At 41.5% G+C, this 18,243-nt stretch overlaps 1 protein-coding gene across 1 annotated transcript in view; it reads left to right on the top strand.

Annotated features, from left to right (window-relative positions):
* Positions 1–6,008: 6,008 nt before the first annotated feature.
* The window catches only part of CYC1 (cytochrome c1), a 47,148-nt gene continuing 34,913 nt past the window's right edge, over positions 6,009–18,243 (top strand). Inside the window, exon 1 of the mRNA XM_082258026.1 lies at positions 6,009–6,146. Within this exon, the coding sequence (XP_082114152.1) occupies positions 6,060–6,146 (87 nt within the window). The 5' untranslated portion in view covers positions 6,009–6,059. The remainder of the gene's footprint in view (positions 6,147–18,243) is intronic.

The following is an 18,243-nucleotide window of genomic DNA, read 5'->3' as shown; positions in this document are numbered from 1 at the left end:
GGGACTGCGACATTGCGGCGGACAGATCGGACCCTTGACTGACATTTTTGACACTTTTGGGGTTACCAGTGACATTACTACAGTAATCAGTGCTATACATATGCACTGTTACTGTAAAAATTACACTGGCAGGGAAGGGGTTAACTTTATTGGAGAGGGAGGGGTTAAGTGTGTCCCTAGGGGCGTGCTTCTAACTGTGATTGGCTGTGGCTACTGGTGTAAGAACAGTGATCAACGGTCCTACATAGTAGAACCGTATGATCTCCATTCTTACACAGGGAAGAATGACAGGTGGCTTTGTTTACATTAGCCGCCTGCCTTTTTTACGGTGTAACGGAAGATCGCGAGTGACCGGTGGACATCGGGTCCGCCGGGCACACGCGCGGCTGGGACCGTCACCGCGCGGGAGCGCGCCTCCGGCGGCGCGCGCTCGCTCCCTAGCCCTTCACAGGCAAGCGATGTACCCCTACGTCACTCTGCCTGTGAGGGGCTGACTGCCGACGTAAATCGTCGTGCGGCGGTCGGCAAGCGGTTAAACGTGTGCAAATAAGCGCAAAAAGGCTCTGACAGCGAAAAGGGTTAAAGTGCCATTTTGCGTCATTTTGAGAATCACTTTGTTGTCGCTGTTTCTCAATTTTAAGGCTTGACATGTTGGGCATCTATTTACTTGACACATTCTCATCTTTTATATTTTTATAGCCAACAATTGGTTAATAAAAATTAAAAAAATAAAATAATAAGAATAACATTTTTTTAGTGTGTTTTAATTCATTTTGCAGTTTGTTTTTTTTCCTGAAATGTTTGTTGTGTTACATAAAAAAATTGGAACTAACACTTTTTTTTTTTATTTGTGTGCCTGCTTTCATAAATTATCTAATATTTGGGTTTTTTACTTAATCTTCAGGCCTAAACTGATTTTTGTAAGCATGTGCGCAATATGTAAAAATGGCTCTGACAGCGAAAGGGTTAAAGTGTCACCTGTGTACCATTTTGGGTATCACTTTATCATTGTTTCTCAATTTTTTATTTTCAAAAAGTTTCTCAATTTTAAGACTTGAAATGTTGGGTAGCTATTTATTCGACACATTCTCATCTCTTATATTTCATCAAAAATTGGATAAAAAAATTGAATTCAAATTTTTTTTTTTTTCATTTCTTTTTTTTTTCCTGAAATTTTGCATTTAATAAACATATGTGTTAATATTGTGTCACATAAAAAAAAGTAGAGCTGCCACTGTTCTATTCTTTAGGGTGTCGTCTTACAGAAAATGTATAATGTTTTGAGGGTTTTAAGTGATGTTTTTTAACGATGTAAACAAAGAAACGCAAAAAGGCTTTGGCAGTGAAAAGGATTAAAGTGGCTCCCATGTATCATTTTTTTTCTATATTGGGTGTCTATTTACTTGACACATCCTCAGCTTTATATTTTTTTGCCAAAAGTTGGTAAAATTGAAAAAAATAAAATAATAAAAATAAAAAAATGTTTTTTTTTTTTATTGTGTATTTTGTTTATTGAGGTTTAGCAGTTAATTTTTCCTGATATTTTCTCTAGGGTGTCTGCTTTCAGAAAATATACATTTTTGGGGGGTTTGGGGGCCTAAAATCGCTTTTCAAACATGGCAAAAACATCTCTGTCAGCAAAAGAGTAAGAGCCGGTTCACACTGCCGCGACCATAAGTCGCCCCATGTCGGAGCGACTTTTTACCGCGATTTTACCGCGATTTTACCGTGACTTTACCGCGACTTGTGAATTATTTTGCGTGACTTGTTTGGCCAATCAGAATATGATGTGTTGTGACCTAATTCCCCTTTTCTGTTTTTTTTTACTAATTTCCTCATTGCCCACCAGTGCCACGTATCAGTATCCACCAGTGCCACTGCCCACCAGTGCCATGAATCAGTGTCCACCAGTGCCACTGCCCACCAGTGCCATGAATCAGTGTCCACCAGTGCCACATATCAGTGCCACGAATCAGTGTCCACCAGTGCCACCTATCAGTGCCACTTATCAGTGCCACAACTCAGTGTCCACCAGTGCCACATATCAGTGCCACAAATCAGTATCCACCAGTGCCACTTATCAGTGCCACGAATCAGTGTCCACCAGTGCCACCTATCAGTGCCACGTATCAGTGCCACAAATCAGTGTCCACCAGTGCCACATATCAGTGCCACGAATCAGTATCCACCAGTGCCCCGTATCAGTGCCCCGTATCAGTACCACGTATCAGTGTCCACCAGTGCCACGTATCAGTGCCACGTATCAGTGCCACGTATCAGTGTCCACCAGTGCCACATATCAGTGCCACGAATCAGTGTCCACCAGTGCCACGTATCAGTGCCACGTATCAGTGCCACGAACCAGTGTCCACCAGTGCCACGTATCAGTGCCACGAACCAGTGTCCACCAGTGCCACGTACCAGTGCCACGTATCAGTTTCCACCAGTGCCACGTATCAGTGCCATGAATCAGTGTCCACCAGTGCCACGTATCAGTGCCATGAACCAGTGTCCACCAGTGCCACGTATCAGTGCCATGAATCAGTGTCCACCAGTGCCACGTATCAATGCCACGTATCAGTGTCCACCAGTGCCACGTATCAGTGCCATGTATCAGTGCCACGAATCAGTGTCCACCAGTGCCACATATCAGTGCCACGTATCAGTGCCACGAATCAGTATCCACCAGTGCCACATATCAGTGCCACGTATCAGTGTCCACCAGTGCCACATATCAGTGTCCACCAGTGCCACAAATCAGTGTCCACCAGTGCCACGTACCAGTGCCATGAATCAGTGTCCACCAGTGCCACTCACACAGACCAAGCAGAGATATGGAATATATATACCATATAGGTATGGCTGCAATGTGGGGAATGCCTGGCTAATCTCTTTCTTCTTCCTGGAAAGTCTGATAACAAGTCGCTTCAATTAAGATAAGGAGGCGACTCCCATTGAAGTCTATGGGACAGTCGGATCACAGGTCGCCTCAAAGTAGTACAGGACCCTTTTCTGAAGTCGGAGCGACTTCAGTAGTGCCAATTAAGATGGCACTGATTGATTAACATTGCTTTTCTTATGTCAAGCGACCTGGGGCAACACAAGTCGCCTCACAAGTCGTGCTAGTGTGAATGGGCACTATGTCACCTGTGTACCGTTGACATTTTGGGTGTCTGTTTACTTGACACATCCTCATCTTTATATTTTTTAGCCAAAAAGTTGGTAAAATTGAAAAAATAAAAAATTGTTTTTTTTCTTTGTGTATTTTTTTTAGAGGTTTAGCAGTTTATTTTTTTCCTAACATTTTCTCTAGGGTGTCTGCTTTCATAAAATAAAAATAGTTTTGGGGTTTGAGGGCCTAAAATGTTTTTTTCAAACATGGCAAAAACATCTCTGTCAGCTAAATAGTGAAAGTGTCACCAGTGTACCGTTGACATGTTGGGTGTCTATTTACTTGACACATCCTCATCTTTATATTTTTTGCCAAAAATTTGGTAAAATTGAAAAAATAAAATATCAAAAATAAAAAAAATTGTTTTTCTTTTATATGTGTATTTTTTTTTTTAAAACGAGGTTTAGCAATTTATTTTTTTGCTGACATTTTCTCTCTCTCTCTCTGTCTGCTTTCACAAAATATAAATTGTTTTGGGGTTTGGGGGGCTAAAATGATTTTTCAAACATGGCAAAAACATCTCTGTGAGCAAAAGTGTCCCCTATGTACTGTTTCGGATATCAGTTTGTCGCTGTTTCACTGTGAAAATTTAAGGCTTGACGTGTTGGGTATTTATTTATTCTACACATTCTCATCTTTTATATTTTACCAAAATATTAGGTAATAAATATAAAAAAATAAATAAATAAATAAAAAAAACTTGTGTATTTTTTTTATTTAAAATTTTTATTTGATAAACCTTTTTAACATTGTATGACATAAAAAAATAAATAAATGGATCACTAATGTATTCTCCGGTGTGTCTGCTTTCATGAAAAATATAATTTTTTTTTGGGGGGGGGGGGGGGTTGGGGGGGGGTTTATCAACCTTCAAGACTAAAAATTGGATTTTTGTCTTACCGTAAAATCCTTTTCTCTGATGTTTATTGACAGACACAGCTCCAAAATCTTCTTGACGATTGGGTAGTGCTGCCCCCTATAGTGTCCTACTCCTGTAGGGGGCAGCGTAACCCAATGGTCAAGAAGATTTTGGAGCTGTGTCCTTCAATGAACAAAAGAGAAATGTGCGTTTTAATGTGCGCTAAATTGCTTCTGATGGCGAAAGGGTTAAGAAGTGTATATAATACAATTTAATATAATATAATAATTGTATTATAATATTATTACACAATATAATAATTTAATATAATATAATTAATATAATATAATTTAATATAATATAATATATATATATATATAGAGCGAGGAGTATATACCATCAGTCAGTTTAATTTAATATAATATAATAATTATATTATAATTATAATAATTATTATAATATTATTATTATACAATATAATAATTTAATATAATATAATATATATATATATATATATATATATATATATATATATATATATATATATATATAGAGAGAGAGAGAGAGAGAGAGGAGTATATACCATCAGTCAGTTTAATTTAATATAATGTAATAATTATATTTTAATTATAAGAATTATTATAATATTATTATTATACAATATAATATAATTAATATAGTATAATATAATTTAATATAATATATATATATATATATATATATATATATATATATATATATATATATATATATAGATAGGAGTATATACCACCAGTCAGTTTAATTTAATATAATATAATAATTATATTATAATTATAATAATTATTATAATATTATTATTATACAATATAATAATTTAATGTAATTAATATAATATAATTTAATATAATATATATATAGAGAGAGGAGTATATACCATCAGTCAGTTTAATTTAATATAATATAATAATTATATTATAATTATAATAATTATTATAATATTATTATTATACAATATAATAATTTAATATAATATAATATAATATATATATATAGAGAGGAGTATATACCATCAGTCAATTTAATTTAATATGATATAATAATTATATTTTAATTATAATAATTATTATAATATTATTATTATACAATATAATATAATTAATATAGTATAATATAATATAATATATATATATATATATATATATATATATATATATATATATATATATATATATATATATATATATAGAGGAGTATATACCATCAGTGAGTTTAATTTAATATAATATAATAATTATATTATAATTATAATAATTATTATAATATTATTATTATACAATATAATAATTTAATATAATATAATTAATATAGTATAATATAATATAATATATATATATATATATATAGATAGGAGTATATACCACCAGTCAGTTTAATTTAATATAATATAATAATTATATTATAATTATAATAATTATTATAATATATATATATATATATATTAAATTATTATATTGTATAATAATAATATTATTATAATAATTATTATAATTATAATATAATTATTATATTAAATTAAACTGACTGGTGGTATATACTCCTATCTATATATATATATATATATATATATATATATATATATTATATTAAAATATATTATAATATATTAATTATATTATATTAAATTATTATATTGTATAATAATAATAATAATAATATATATATATATATATATATATATATATATATATATATGAGGAGTATATACCACCAGTCAGTCCCCCCTAATGATTGTTGTTAAACATAAAGTGCCATTAGACAGGTCCGCTTTGTGACCGGCTTATTTGTCATTGAGTGGCTGACCCTGAGCGCACGGCGCATGCGCAAGAGGTGTGGGGTTATTCAATAGGGTGCCGCCATATTGGTACACCCAGCACCCATGGCCTCAGGAACTCCCTATAAGCCACATCCCGTGCGGAGGAGTAAGATGGTGGCAGGAAGTGACGTGTTTAGCCGGTGTGGGAGGCCTGATACTTCCGTTCAGGAAAGATGGCGGCGGCGTGCCTGGTGCTTCGGAGGTCGCTGCGGGCGGGACAACTGCTCGGGGGGAGGCCGGCTTGGCCACAGCCACCACAGGTGACCGGAGGGGGGGAAAGGTGGGCGAGGCGCCGGTGATGGAGGGAGGAGCGGCCGGTGTGGGGGAGGAGTGGGACCGGGAGAGCAGTGAAGGTCACCGGGAGACAGGCCGGACATCTCTTATGTGTAGACCGGGGACTGTCTGTGCTGAGGCCTAGTCACCCCCTACTGTCATTTCTATACATGGGGACACCCTGACATTACATAACCAGAATCTTTCACCTACAACATGGACTGTCTGTGCTCCACCACAGCAAATACTAATTGTACTGAACCAGGGTGACCCCAGACTGTATATAACAGTGAGATCATTGGACTGTCTGTGCTGAGGACTGGTGACCCCCTCTGTCATTTCTTCATATGGGGACACCCTGACATTATATAACCGGTTATATAACCAGAATATTCCTCCTGCAACATGGACTGTCTGTGCTGAGGACTGGTGACCACCTCTGTGATTTCTATACATGGGGACACCTGAGATTACACAATAGGTTATTAACAAGAATCTTCCTCCCCACAACATGGACTGTCTGTGCTACACCAGAGTAGAGGGGTAATTGTACTGAACCAGGGTCACCCCTTCCCCCCTCCCCCCTCATATCTGTGCCCGGGGACCCCCCCCCCCCCTGACTTTACACAACAGCTTAGATAACCAGAATCATCCTTCTGCAACATGGACTGTCTGTGCTGAAGATCGGTGACCCCCTCTCTGTTATTTATATAAATGGGGACACCCTGACATTACAAAACCAAACTTCTCTTCCTGCGACATGGACTGTCTGTGCTCCACCACAGCAAATACTAATTATACTGAACCAGGGTGACCCCCTCCCCTCCCCCCCCCCCCATATCTATACATGGGGACCCCAGACTGTATAGAACAGTGAGATCTAGGGCTGCAACTAACGATTATTTTCATAATCGATTAGTTGGCCGATTATTGTTTCGATTAATCGGATAAAAACCTTAAAAAAAAAAAAAAAAAAAAGATTGGTGTATAATTTAGTATTCTTGAATATCTATATGCAGTGGTAAATATAAATATCCAGCTATATACTGTAGTTGGATATTTAATCCACTCTGAGACAGATAAATGTATTATTGGAGGTTTTATGTGGTACATATCAGAGATCAATATTTTTAAAAGACCTAAAACATTGTTTTGCAAATTTTCAGAGCGGATTGGTATATAATATTCATGACACACTCCCTTATTAACCGCTTGCTGACTGCGCACAGTATATTTACTGCGGCAGTCGGCCCCGGCCAGGCAGAGTGACGTAGATCTACGTCACTCGCCTGTCACTGGGTTATGAGCCAATAGCGGGCGAGCGCGCGCCCGCCTCGGCTCGTTCAGGGAGGAGTGCGGGCGTGTGACTGGCGGACTCGATGTCCACCGGTCACACTACGATCGTCGGTAGAGCGGGAGAAAGACAGAGCGGCTTATGTAAACAAGCCGCCTGTCATTCTCCCTGTGTAAAAATGGATCAGACGGTTCTACTATGTAGAACCGTTGATCTTTGTTTTTACACCAATAGCCATGTCCCAATACAGTTAGAATCACGCCCCTAGGACACACTTAACCCCTCCCTCTCCAATACAGTTAACCCCTTCCCTGCCAGTGTCATTTTTACAGTAACAGTGCATATGTATAGCACTGATTACTGCAGTAATGTCACTGGTAACTCCAAAAGTGTCAAAAATGTCAGTCAAGGGTCCGATCTGTCCGCCGCAATGTCGCAGTACCGAAAAAAAAAAATAACAGATCACTGCCATTACTCGTTAAAAAAAAAAAAACACCAAAAATGACAAAAAATCTTTCCCTTTGTTAGTAAGGCCCCATTCACACTAGTGCGACTTGTCCCGCGATTTTGGACCGCAAAATCGCATGACAAGTCGTTTTCCATTATTTTCAATGAGCCCCATTCATATCAGTGCGTTTTGAAGTCGCACCGACTTCAAAGTAGTTCCTGCACTACTTTGCCACGATTTTAATGCATTTTGAGGCATATAGCCTTGCCCATGCTTTCAAAATCGCGGCAAAAATCGCGCCGCGAAATCGCGGCAAAATTGCGTTGCAATAGTGTGAAAGGGGCCTAAACGCGATCACTTTTGCGCAAACCAATCAAAATACGCTTTTTTGCGAATTTTATTATTTATTTATTTATTTTTTAATCAAACATAGGTAGCATAAAACAAATTAGCCGAAAATGTTAAAAAATTTTGATTTTTACATTTTTTTTGGGGAATTTCATATAAAAAAATGTGAAAAATATTGTTATTTTTGCAAAATTGTCGCTCATTTTTTTGTTTATAGCGCATGATCAAAAAATCGCACAGGTGATCAAATACCACCAAAAGAAAGCTCTGTTTGTGGGGAAAAAAAGGACGTCCAATTCGTTTAGGTACAGCATCGCACGACCGTGCAATTGTCCGTTAAAGTCATCGCAAAATAGGCCCTGGTCAGGAAGGAGGTAAAATCTTCTGGGGCTTAAGTGGTTAATAGGTAGGTAGCTTGATACAAGCTCCCTGCGCCTGCTGTCACTTATGCCGGCCATACACAAACTACATTTATTTAGAACATTTTTAAGAACATTCATCCAATTTTTCCAACCATTAGTGTATTCAGTGTTCGTTGTCAACCACAGTGACAGGAAAATTAGAAGGAGCAAAAATAGAAAACTTCTCCATCAAATGAATCTTCAAATAGTTTATATGGTTTTTGCTCAGAAGTTTTATTCATTTTAAAATTTAATGTTAAAAGCAAGTGGAATTTTCAAACAACACTCGTCCATTCATCGAATATACAAATCATTTTTGTACAAATATAGATGCAAATATTTTTGTCCAAAAATCCAATACGTGTATGGGAAGCAGAAGACATTTAGAGCCGGTTCACATTAGAGCAATCCGACTTGCCGGGGCGACCGCACCGCGACCTTGGAGCGGCCGGCACGGACTTCATAACATTGAAGTCAATGCAGGTCACTCCGGGTCGCCCCAAAGAAGCTCCGGACCCTTTTTCTAAGTCGGAGCTCCGGTAGTAAAGTGGTTAAAGTGATTGTAAACATTGGATTTGTTCTTTTTAACAATAATCTTGTCATACTTATCCTCTCTGTCTAATGATTGTTCACAGAGAAGTACTGATTCTCCTCTTCTGCCCCTCCCCCCCCCACCATGGCACTTCTGGCCACTCCTGTCTTCCCTATAGGAAGCAGAAAAGTATAATACTGCCTAGAGCAGGGGTCTTCAAACTATGGCCCTCCAGTTGTTCAGAAACTACAATTCCCATCATGCCTTGTCATGTCTGTGAATGTCAGAGTATTACAATGCCTCATGGGATGTGTAGTTCCACAACAGCTGGAGGGCCGAAGTTTGAGGATCCCTGGCCTAGAGTTTCCCTATAGCAAGGTAAAAAAACAACCCTCTGCCTTTAGAATCACTTGGTTCCTTCTCTTGCCCAGGACTACATTTCCCATGAGGCATTGCTCCTCACACATTCACAATTTCTCTGCCATCTACATACATGTATGTATACTACGTATACATTACACTGTATTTTCTGATATGTAAACAAATAATGCATTCTGTATGCAGGACAACTAATCGGCTGACCGATTAATTGATTACGAAAATAGTTGACAACCATTTTCATAATCGATTATTTGTTTCAGCCCTAGTGAGATCATTAAACTTCCGCTACATGGACTGTCTGTGCTGAGGACTGGTGACCCCCTCTGTTATTTACATACATGGGGACACCCTGAGATCACACAACAGGTTATATAAGCAGATTCCTCCTCCTGCAACATGGACTGTCTGTGCTGAGGACTGGTGACCCCCCTCTTTTATTTCTATACATGGGGACACCCTGACATTACATAACAGGTTACATAACCAGAATCTTCCTCCTGCAACATGGACTGTCTGTGCTCCACCACAGCAAATACTAATTATACTGAACCAGGATGACCCCCTCCCCCCCCCCCCCCCCACCCTCTAAAATCTGTACATGGGGACCCCAGACTGTATAGAACAGTGAGATCATTAGACTTCCGCAAAATGGACTGTCTGTGCTGAGGACTGGTGACGCCCTATTATTTCTATACATGGGGACACCCTGACATTATACAACCAGTTATATAACCAGAATCTTCCTCCTGCAACATGGACTGTCTGTGCTACACCAGAGTAGAGGGGTAATTCTACTGAACCAGGGTGACCCCCCCCCCCCCCATATCTGTGCACGGGGACCCCCCTGAGATTACACAACAGCTTAGATAACCGGAATCATCCTCCTGCAACATGGACTGTCTGTGTTCAGGACTGGTGACCCCCCCCACCCCTCTGTTATTTCTAAACATGGGGACACCCTGGCATTACACAACCAGTTATATAAGCAGTTTCCTCCTCCTGCAACATGGACTGTCTGTGCTCCACCACAGCAAATACTAATTGTACTCAACCAGGATGACCCCTCCCCCTCCCCCCCCCCCCCCCATATCTGTACATGGGGACCTCTGACACCCTGAGATTACATAACCAGACTTCTCCTGCAACATGGACTGTCTGTGCTCAACATAGTAAATTGTACTGAACCGGGGTGAGATCCCCCGCACCCCCCCCCATATTTGTACATGAGGACCCCTGGCTGTATATAACAGGTTGTCATCGGAGACTCCTGCAGTGTGGACTGTCTGTGCTGCACCAGAGTGAATAGTAATAGTAGGGAGTCCTTCCGTATACATGGAGACATCACATGGGGGGGGGGGGGGGTAGAAGAAAACATTTATTATATTGCAGCTCATCAATTCTTATGTGACGGCTGCTTTACATTTCTCTTCTATTCTTCTATTTTCATCCGGTGATCCAGTAATGAAGTCTGTTGTTTTTCAAAAGCACAGAATCTCCAATACCCTATCAGTGTACAGGGAGGAGACAAACCATTTACTACTGACAGGGGGGGGCGCACCCAGTTTTCATTTATTGATCTAAAACCTTTATCTCAAAAAGGAAAAACTGCTGTGACTGCCTATAAATATAAAGTGTGATCCGAAGTTTGGCTTCATATTGTTAGTGTATCTAAATCTGTTAGTATATCTAACCCTCCCCCAACCACTCCCCCATCCACTGTCTGCTGCTTCTCCTGTGCTCCTTCATCCAGAGGGGGGCGATCTAATACAGGAGGTGTCATTTTATATAACAGAGGCATCCTGACATTACACAACTGGTTAGATAACTGGATTTCCTCCTCCTGCAGTATGGACTGTCTGTTCTCCACCAATAATTCCGGGTAATATGAGATGCCTGCAACATGGACTGTCTGTGCTGGATCAGAAGAGGGTGGAGCTATTAGTGAGGACTGGTGACCCCCCTTTGTCTTATATACATGGGGACACCTTCAGATTATACAACAGTTTAGCTAACCAGACTCCTCCCCCCTGCAACATGGACTGTCTGTGCTGTACCGTATCTGGGTAGAGCCATGGTGACATCCCTCCATCTAAACCTGGATACCTGCAACATGGACTGTCTGTGCTGCACCAATTCTGGGTAGAGCCATGGTGACACCCCTCCATCTAAACTTGGATACCTGCAACATGGACTGTCTGTGTTGCAGTACTAGGATAGAACATGTAGAGGCGCTCCTGCACCCTGAATGAGATATCATCATTACATACATCACAAGAGATCCTGCAATATGGACTGTCTGAGCGGCACCAGGAGAGGGTGGAGCTATTACTGAGGACTGGTGACCCCCTTTGTTTATATATATATATATATACAGTATCTCACAAAAGTGAGTACACCCCTCACATTTATGTAAATATTTTATTATATCTTTTCATGTGACAACACTGAAGAAATGACACTTTGCTACAATGTAAAGTAGTGAGTGTACAGTTTGTATAACAGTGTAAATTTGCTGTCCTCTCAAAATAACTCAACACACAGCCATTAATGTCTAAACTGCTGGCAACAAAAGTGAGTACACCCCTATGTTAAAATGTCCAAATTGGGCCCAAATTGTCAATATTTTGTGTGTCCACCATTATTTTCCAGCACTGCCTTAACCCTCTTGGGCATGGAGTTCACCAGAGCTTCACAGGTTACCACTGAAGTCCTCTTCCACTCCTCCATGATGACATCCCGGATCTGGTGGATGTTAGAGACCATGCGCTCCTCCACCTTCCATTTGAGGATGCCCCACAGATGCCCAATAGGGTTTAGGTCTGGAGACATGCTTGGCCATTCCATCACATTTACCCTCATCTTCTTTAGCAAGGCAGTGGTCATCTTGGAGGTGTGTTTGGGGTCGTTATTATGTTGGAATACTGCCCTGCAGCCCAGTCTCTGAAGGGAGAGGATCATGCTCTGCTTCAGTATGTCACAGTACATGTTGACATTCATGGTTCCCTCAATGAACTGTAGCTCCCCAGTGCCGGCAGCACTCATGCAGCCCCAGACCATGACACTCCCACCACCATGCTTGACTGTAGGCAAGACACACTTGTCTTTGTACTCCTCACCTGGTTGCCGTCACACACACTTGACACCATCTGAACCAAATAGGTTTTTCTTGGTCTCATCAGACCACAGGACACGGTTCCAGTAATCCATGTCCTTAGTCTGCTTGTCTTCAGTAAACTGTTTGCAGGCTTTCCTGTGCATCATCTTTAGAAGAGGCTTCCTTCTGGGATGACAGCCATACAGACCAATTTGATGCAGTGTGCGGCGTATGGTCTGAGCACTGACAGGCTGACCCCCCACCCCTTCAACCTCTGCAGCAATGCTGGCAGCACTCATACGTCTATTTCCGAAAGACAACCTCTGGATATGACGCTGAGCACGTGCACTCAACTCCTTTGGTCAACCATGGTGAGGCCTGTTCTGAGTGGAACCTGTAATGTTAAACCGCTGTATGGTCTTGGCCACCGTGCTGCAGCTCAGTTTCAGGGTCTTGGCAATCTTCTTATAGCCTAGGCCATCTTTATGTAGAGCAACAATTATTTTTTTCAGATCCTCAGAGAGTTCTTTGCCATGAGGTGCCATGTTGAACTTCCAGTGACCAGTATGAGAGAGTGAGAGCGATAACACCAAATTTAACACACCTGTTCCCCATTCACACCTGAGACCTTTTACTAACAAGTCACATGACACAGCGGAGGGAAAATGGCTAATTGGACCCAATTTGAATATTTTCACTTAGGGGTGTACTCACTTCTGTTGCCAGTGGTTTAGACATTAATGGCTGTGTGTTGAGTTATTTTGAGGGGACAGCAAATTTACACTGTTATACAAGCTGTGCACTCACTACTTTACATTGTAGCAAAGTGTCATTTCTTCAGTGTTGTCACATGAAAAGATAGAATAAAATATTTACAGAAATGTGAGGGGTGTACTTACTTTTGGGAGATACTGTATATGGGAGACTTAGGATTACACAGCAGGTTAAATAAGCAGACTCCTCCCCCTGCAACCTGGACTGTCTGTGCTGCATCAGGATGTGGCAGTAGTAGAACTGAGCCCTCTGTCACCAGTATAGAGACTCCTCCCCTCTGAATGATACAATGTAATCACGCAACACCTTAGATAAGCAGAGTCTCCTGCAATGTGGACTGTCTGTGCTGGACTGAGACTTGAGAGACCCCTGCAAGATCTCCTCCAGAGGGTTCTACATTCCCATTCAGCGCCTCTGCCTGCAAAATGGACTGTCTGTGCTGCACTGGAGCAGGGTAGAGCCAGTACTGAGGTCTGGTGACCCCCCCCCCCCCTCCTCTGCCATTTATATACAGAGGCCTGTATATAAATATATAATACAACGAGCTAGATAATCAGACTCCTATTCCTGCAACGTGGACTGTCTGTGCTGCGCTAGAGAAGAATAGTTTGGGAGCGGAGGCTTATAGTCCCTCCACTAGGAAATAGGGCGGGGGGGGGGGGGGTGTTACTAGTATTCTGAGTGAGGCTTAGACTGTCTGTGTTGCACCTAGAGGTGCCAGTGTAAGGAGTGAGGTAGTGACCCCCCCCCCCCCACTCTTTATATATGCTGAGAGCTTAGATAACCAGACTGCTTCTAAAACATGGACTGTCTGTGCTACAACAGAGGATAAATCAGTGACCCCCCCCCCCCCTCTAACATGAAATTACATTGGGGGTTAGATAACCAGACCGCTTCTGCATTAAGGACTGTCTGTGCTACACTAGAGAAGGCACTAATGACACCACTGGTTGGACAACCACACTGCTTCTGCAATATGGACGGTCTGTGGTACTCCAGAAAATGGATCGGTGACCCCTCCAACATGAAATGACACCACTGGTTAGATAATCAGGGGTTCCTCCTGCAACTGTCTGTGCTGCACCAGAACATGGCAGCCTGACCATTAACCACTTAAGCCACAGAAGATTTTACCCCCTTCCTGACCAGGGCCTATTTTGCGATTCGGCACTGCGTGAATTTAACAGACAATTGCGCGGTCGTGCGACGCTGTACCCAAACGAATTTGACGTCTTTTTTTTCCCACAAACAGAGCTTTCTTTTGGTGGTATTTGATCACCTGTGCGATTTTTTTTTTTTTTTTTTTTTTTTGCAGGACTGCGACATTGCGGCGGACAGATCGGACCCTTGACTGACATTTTTGACACTTTTGGGGTTACCAGTGACATTACTGCAGTAATCAGTGCTATATATATGCACTGTTACTGTAAAAATGACACTGGCAGGGAAGGGGTTAATTTTATTGGAGAGGGAGGGGTTAATGTATGCCTGGTGCTTACTGACGTGTGTGGGGGGAGGTGACTGAGTGACACAGGGACAGATCGCAGGTTCAGCTATGCTGAATCCTGCAATCTGACCCTGCCTGTCACTTAGGAGATCCGCCCGCTTTGTTTACACAGGCGGGCGGATCTCCACACTCGATTCCCCGACGATCGGAGAAGAGCAGCGGCGATCCCTGCCTCTCCTCCCCTGGCCCGACTCCCGCTGTGACTGAATACAGCGGGATCGAGGCTCCGGCGGTGCCGCGGAGAGAGGGGAATGTCTGGTGACGTAGGTCTACGTCGCCAGGCGTTATCGAGCCGCAGTAGAGCTCTAGTGAGCAGCAGTAAAGTGGTTAAACATTATACAGTAGGATGAAAACTGCATTATTCAGGAGATCATCCGGCTCATACCCAGAATAGTGGCTTCTCCGGTAGATTGGTAGACACAGCCCCATACAATGGTCTCAAATGACAAATTTAAATAAAGATTGACCTACAGCCTGGTCTTGATAAAGCGAAGGTCTGCGAAACGCATCGACCCTTTTGCTGTATCAATTTTTCTTTGCTGGAACTGGGTCACCTCATGGTAATCAAGTGGGGGATATAGGAGCTCCCCTGTCTCCCCAGCAGGAGCTAGTGTTCCTTATTCCAGTTCCTTCATGTCCTGTTCTACTGGTTTTATATGTTGTAATCCAAGGCTCGACAAACCCTGGGCGCCAGGTCGCACTCGCGACTAGAATTAGCAACATGGCGCCTGGGGTGCACTGCAGGAGGTGTCCTGTCCCTTTTGCGCCCCCCCCCCCCCAACCACTCACCAAGTGCACGGACTTCTGCGCCGTCCGAAAATTGAGGCCGCGGCTTTTTGGCCTTCTTCAGTGAGAGAACGGGGAACTGGCGCCCTCTTGTGGTGGCCGGGAGTTTGACAAGCAGTCACTAATGGCTGTTTCCCCTGCCTGTCCATCTCCTTTCCTAGGAGGAGATGAGGAATGTTTTTGCAGGCTTCATCTCCCTGTCCACTTACCTTTGCTTAACGGTAAGTGGACAGGGAGTGTGGTTTATTATTATTATTATTATTATTATTATTATTATTATTATTATTATTATTACTATTATTCTTTTATTTTTTTTAAATTGTTAAAAAAAAATTTTTTTTTTTTTTTTATTAAAAAATTTTCTTTTTTCAATTTTATATATAAAAAAATGTTTCTTTTTTTTATTAAATTTTCTTTTTTCAATTATAAAAAAAATATATATATTTTTTTTTTTATTTAAAAAAAAAAAAATTATATAATTTTTTTTTTTTTTTTTCCTCATCGCCATGCCACAGCCGAAGGCCCCTTTCACACGGGCTGTCTGATCAGGTCCGCCTGTTAGTTTCTCAGGCAGACCTGATCGGACCCTTCAGTCTCCTCTATGGAGCGGTAATCTGCCGCCATCTGATCCTGTCCGCTAAAAACAGACGGATGGTGGTTCTATTTTCTATCCATCCCATGGATGGCATAGAATGGAAACAGACAGACAGTCTGTTTACATCCGATTGCGCTATAGAGGAGACTGGGGTTCTAGTCGTCTTTATGTGTAAATTAAGTATGTTATTTTTTGGAAATAAAGCTTGGTTGTTTAAAAAAAAACAAAAAAAAAAAAAACTGGTTCCTAACGTTTTTAGCTGACTTCTAGATTTCAGGAAAATTTGTCAAGCCCTGTTGTAATGTCCTTGCTATATGTCTATTGTGGATATGTATGTACGATGACTGTTTTTTGTCCTTTTTTTTTTTTTTTTTTTTTTCCTTTTTTTTTTTATATACTAATTTGGATTAAATAAACTACAATTAATTTTATACTACTTTTTGGTCTCCAAATTGTGCCGTTAAAGTGCCCCTGAATGAAAGGCAGAGCTGGGATTCTGCCAACCCTTTTGTATACAAATAATTGGATGTGGCACTTTTATAAGGCTAGGTTGACCGCGGGCAGAATCGCCGCTATTCTGCCCGCAATCCGGAAATCATTGCAAATCGCGGGACACCTGTGCGTTGCCGTTGATTTGCAGTGGCACACCCCAAACGCTGTGCGATGTTTCAGCGATTTCCGCCTGCCGAATCGCGGTAACATCCGCATGCCGAATCGCGGTAACATCGCGCCAAACAAAATCGCGGGTCACATGACGCCCGAAAAAGGTACAAGAGCTTCTTTGGGGCCCACGATTTTGTTTGCACGATGTTACCGCGATTCGGCAGGCGGAAATCGCCGCAACAGTGTTTGGGGTGCCATTGCAAATCAACGGCAACGCACAGGCGTCCCGCGATTTGCAATGATTTCTGGATTGCAGGCAGAATCACAGTGATTTTGCCTGCGGTCTGCTACGCCAACATGTGAACGTAGCCTAAGAACTATTTTATATTCCTTTATAAGGTGCAGTATTATAATAGAAAAATAAGTGAATAAAAGCCGGAGATGCGAAAAAAGATAATAGTGCAATTCCACTAATAAAATGGGACTTCACTCCATAATAATAGGGAGCATAGAAAGACCCCCCCCCCCCCCCACTATATGTGCTAAGACGTTTTTATTCACTTATGTTTCTATTATAATGTTGCACCTTATAAGGAATAATAACTATTTTATCCGGATAAGCTTTTATTTCTTAGGCTTTTGGCGCTGCATTGATTCTTTAGTAGTGGAAGGCACTTTATGGAAGCTGCCATTAGGATTTCCACAATTCACTGCAATATATTGTTTGTTGCTGATTGCGCCGATTTATTGTTATCCTATTATACAGTATATAGCGGCTTAAAAAAAAAAAGCAGTTAAGGTATAAAAGTAGTGGGGGCATTATGTGCCCTGCAAATGTTACTTTTAATGATTTCATTCCAAAACTTGCTGAAGGATCATTCCAATGCCTATGGAAATGGGGGTGGCTGTACAGGTTGATAGCTAAAAAGTGTTTGCAAGAGTCAGCAAAGAAAAAAAATCGCATTTGGAATAACAGAAGTGAAACATAGTGCCCCGTCATTGGTGTCCCCGGGAGGGACAGTGGCCCCGTCATTGGTGTCCCCGGGAGGGACAGTGGCCCCGTCATTGGTGTCCCCGGGAGGGACAGTGGCCCCGTCATTGGTGTCCCCGGGAGGGACAGTGGCCCCGTCATTGGTGTCCCCGGGAGGGACAGTGGCCCCGTCATTGGTGTCCCCGGGAGGGACAGTGGCCCCGTCATTGGTGTCCCCGGGAGGGACAGTGGCCCCGTCATTGGTGTCCCCGGGAGGGACGGTGGCCCCGTCATTGGTGTCCCCGGGAGGGACGGTGGCCCCGTCATTGGTGTCCCCGGGAGGGACGGTGC

The sequence above is a fragment of the Pelophylax lessonae genome (genome assembly GCF_965119305.1).
Source record: "Pelophylax lessonae genome assembly, chromosome: 5".
Lineage (NCBI taxonomy): Eukaryota > Metazoa > Chordata > Amphibia > Anura > Ranidae > Pelophylax > Pelophylax lessonae.
The sequence above is the reverse complement of the archived record's forward strand: the minus strand, read 5'-3'. Positions and strand labels throughout refer to the sequence as shown.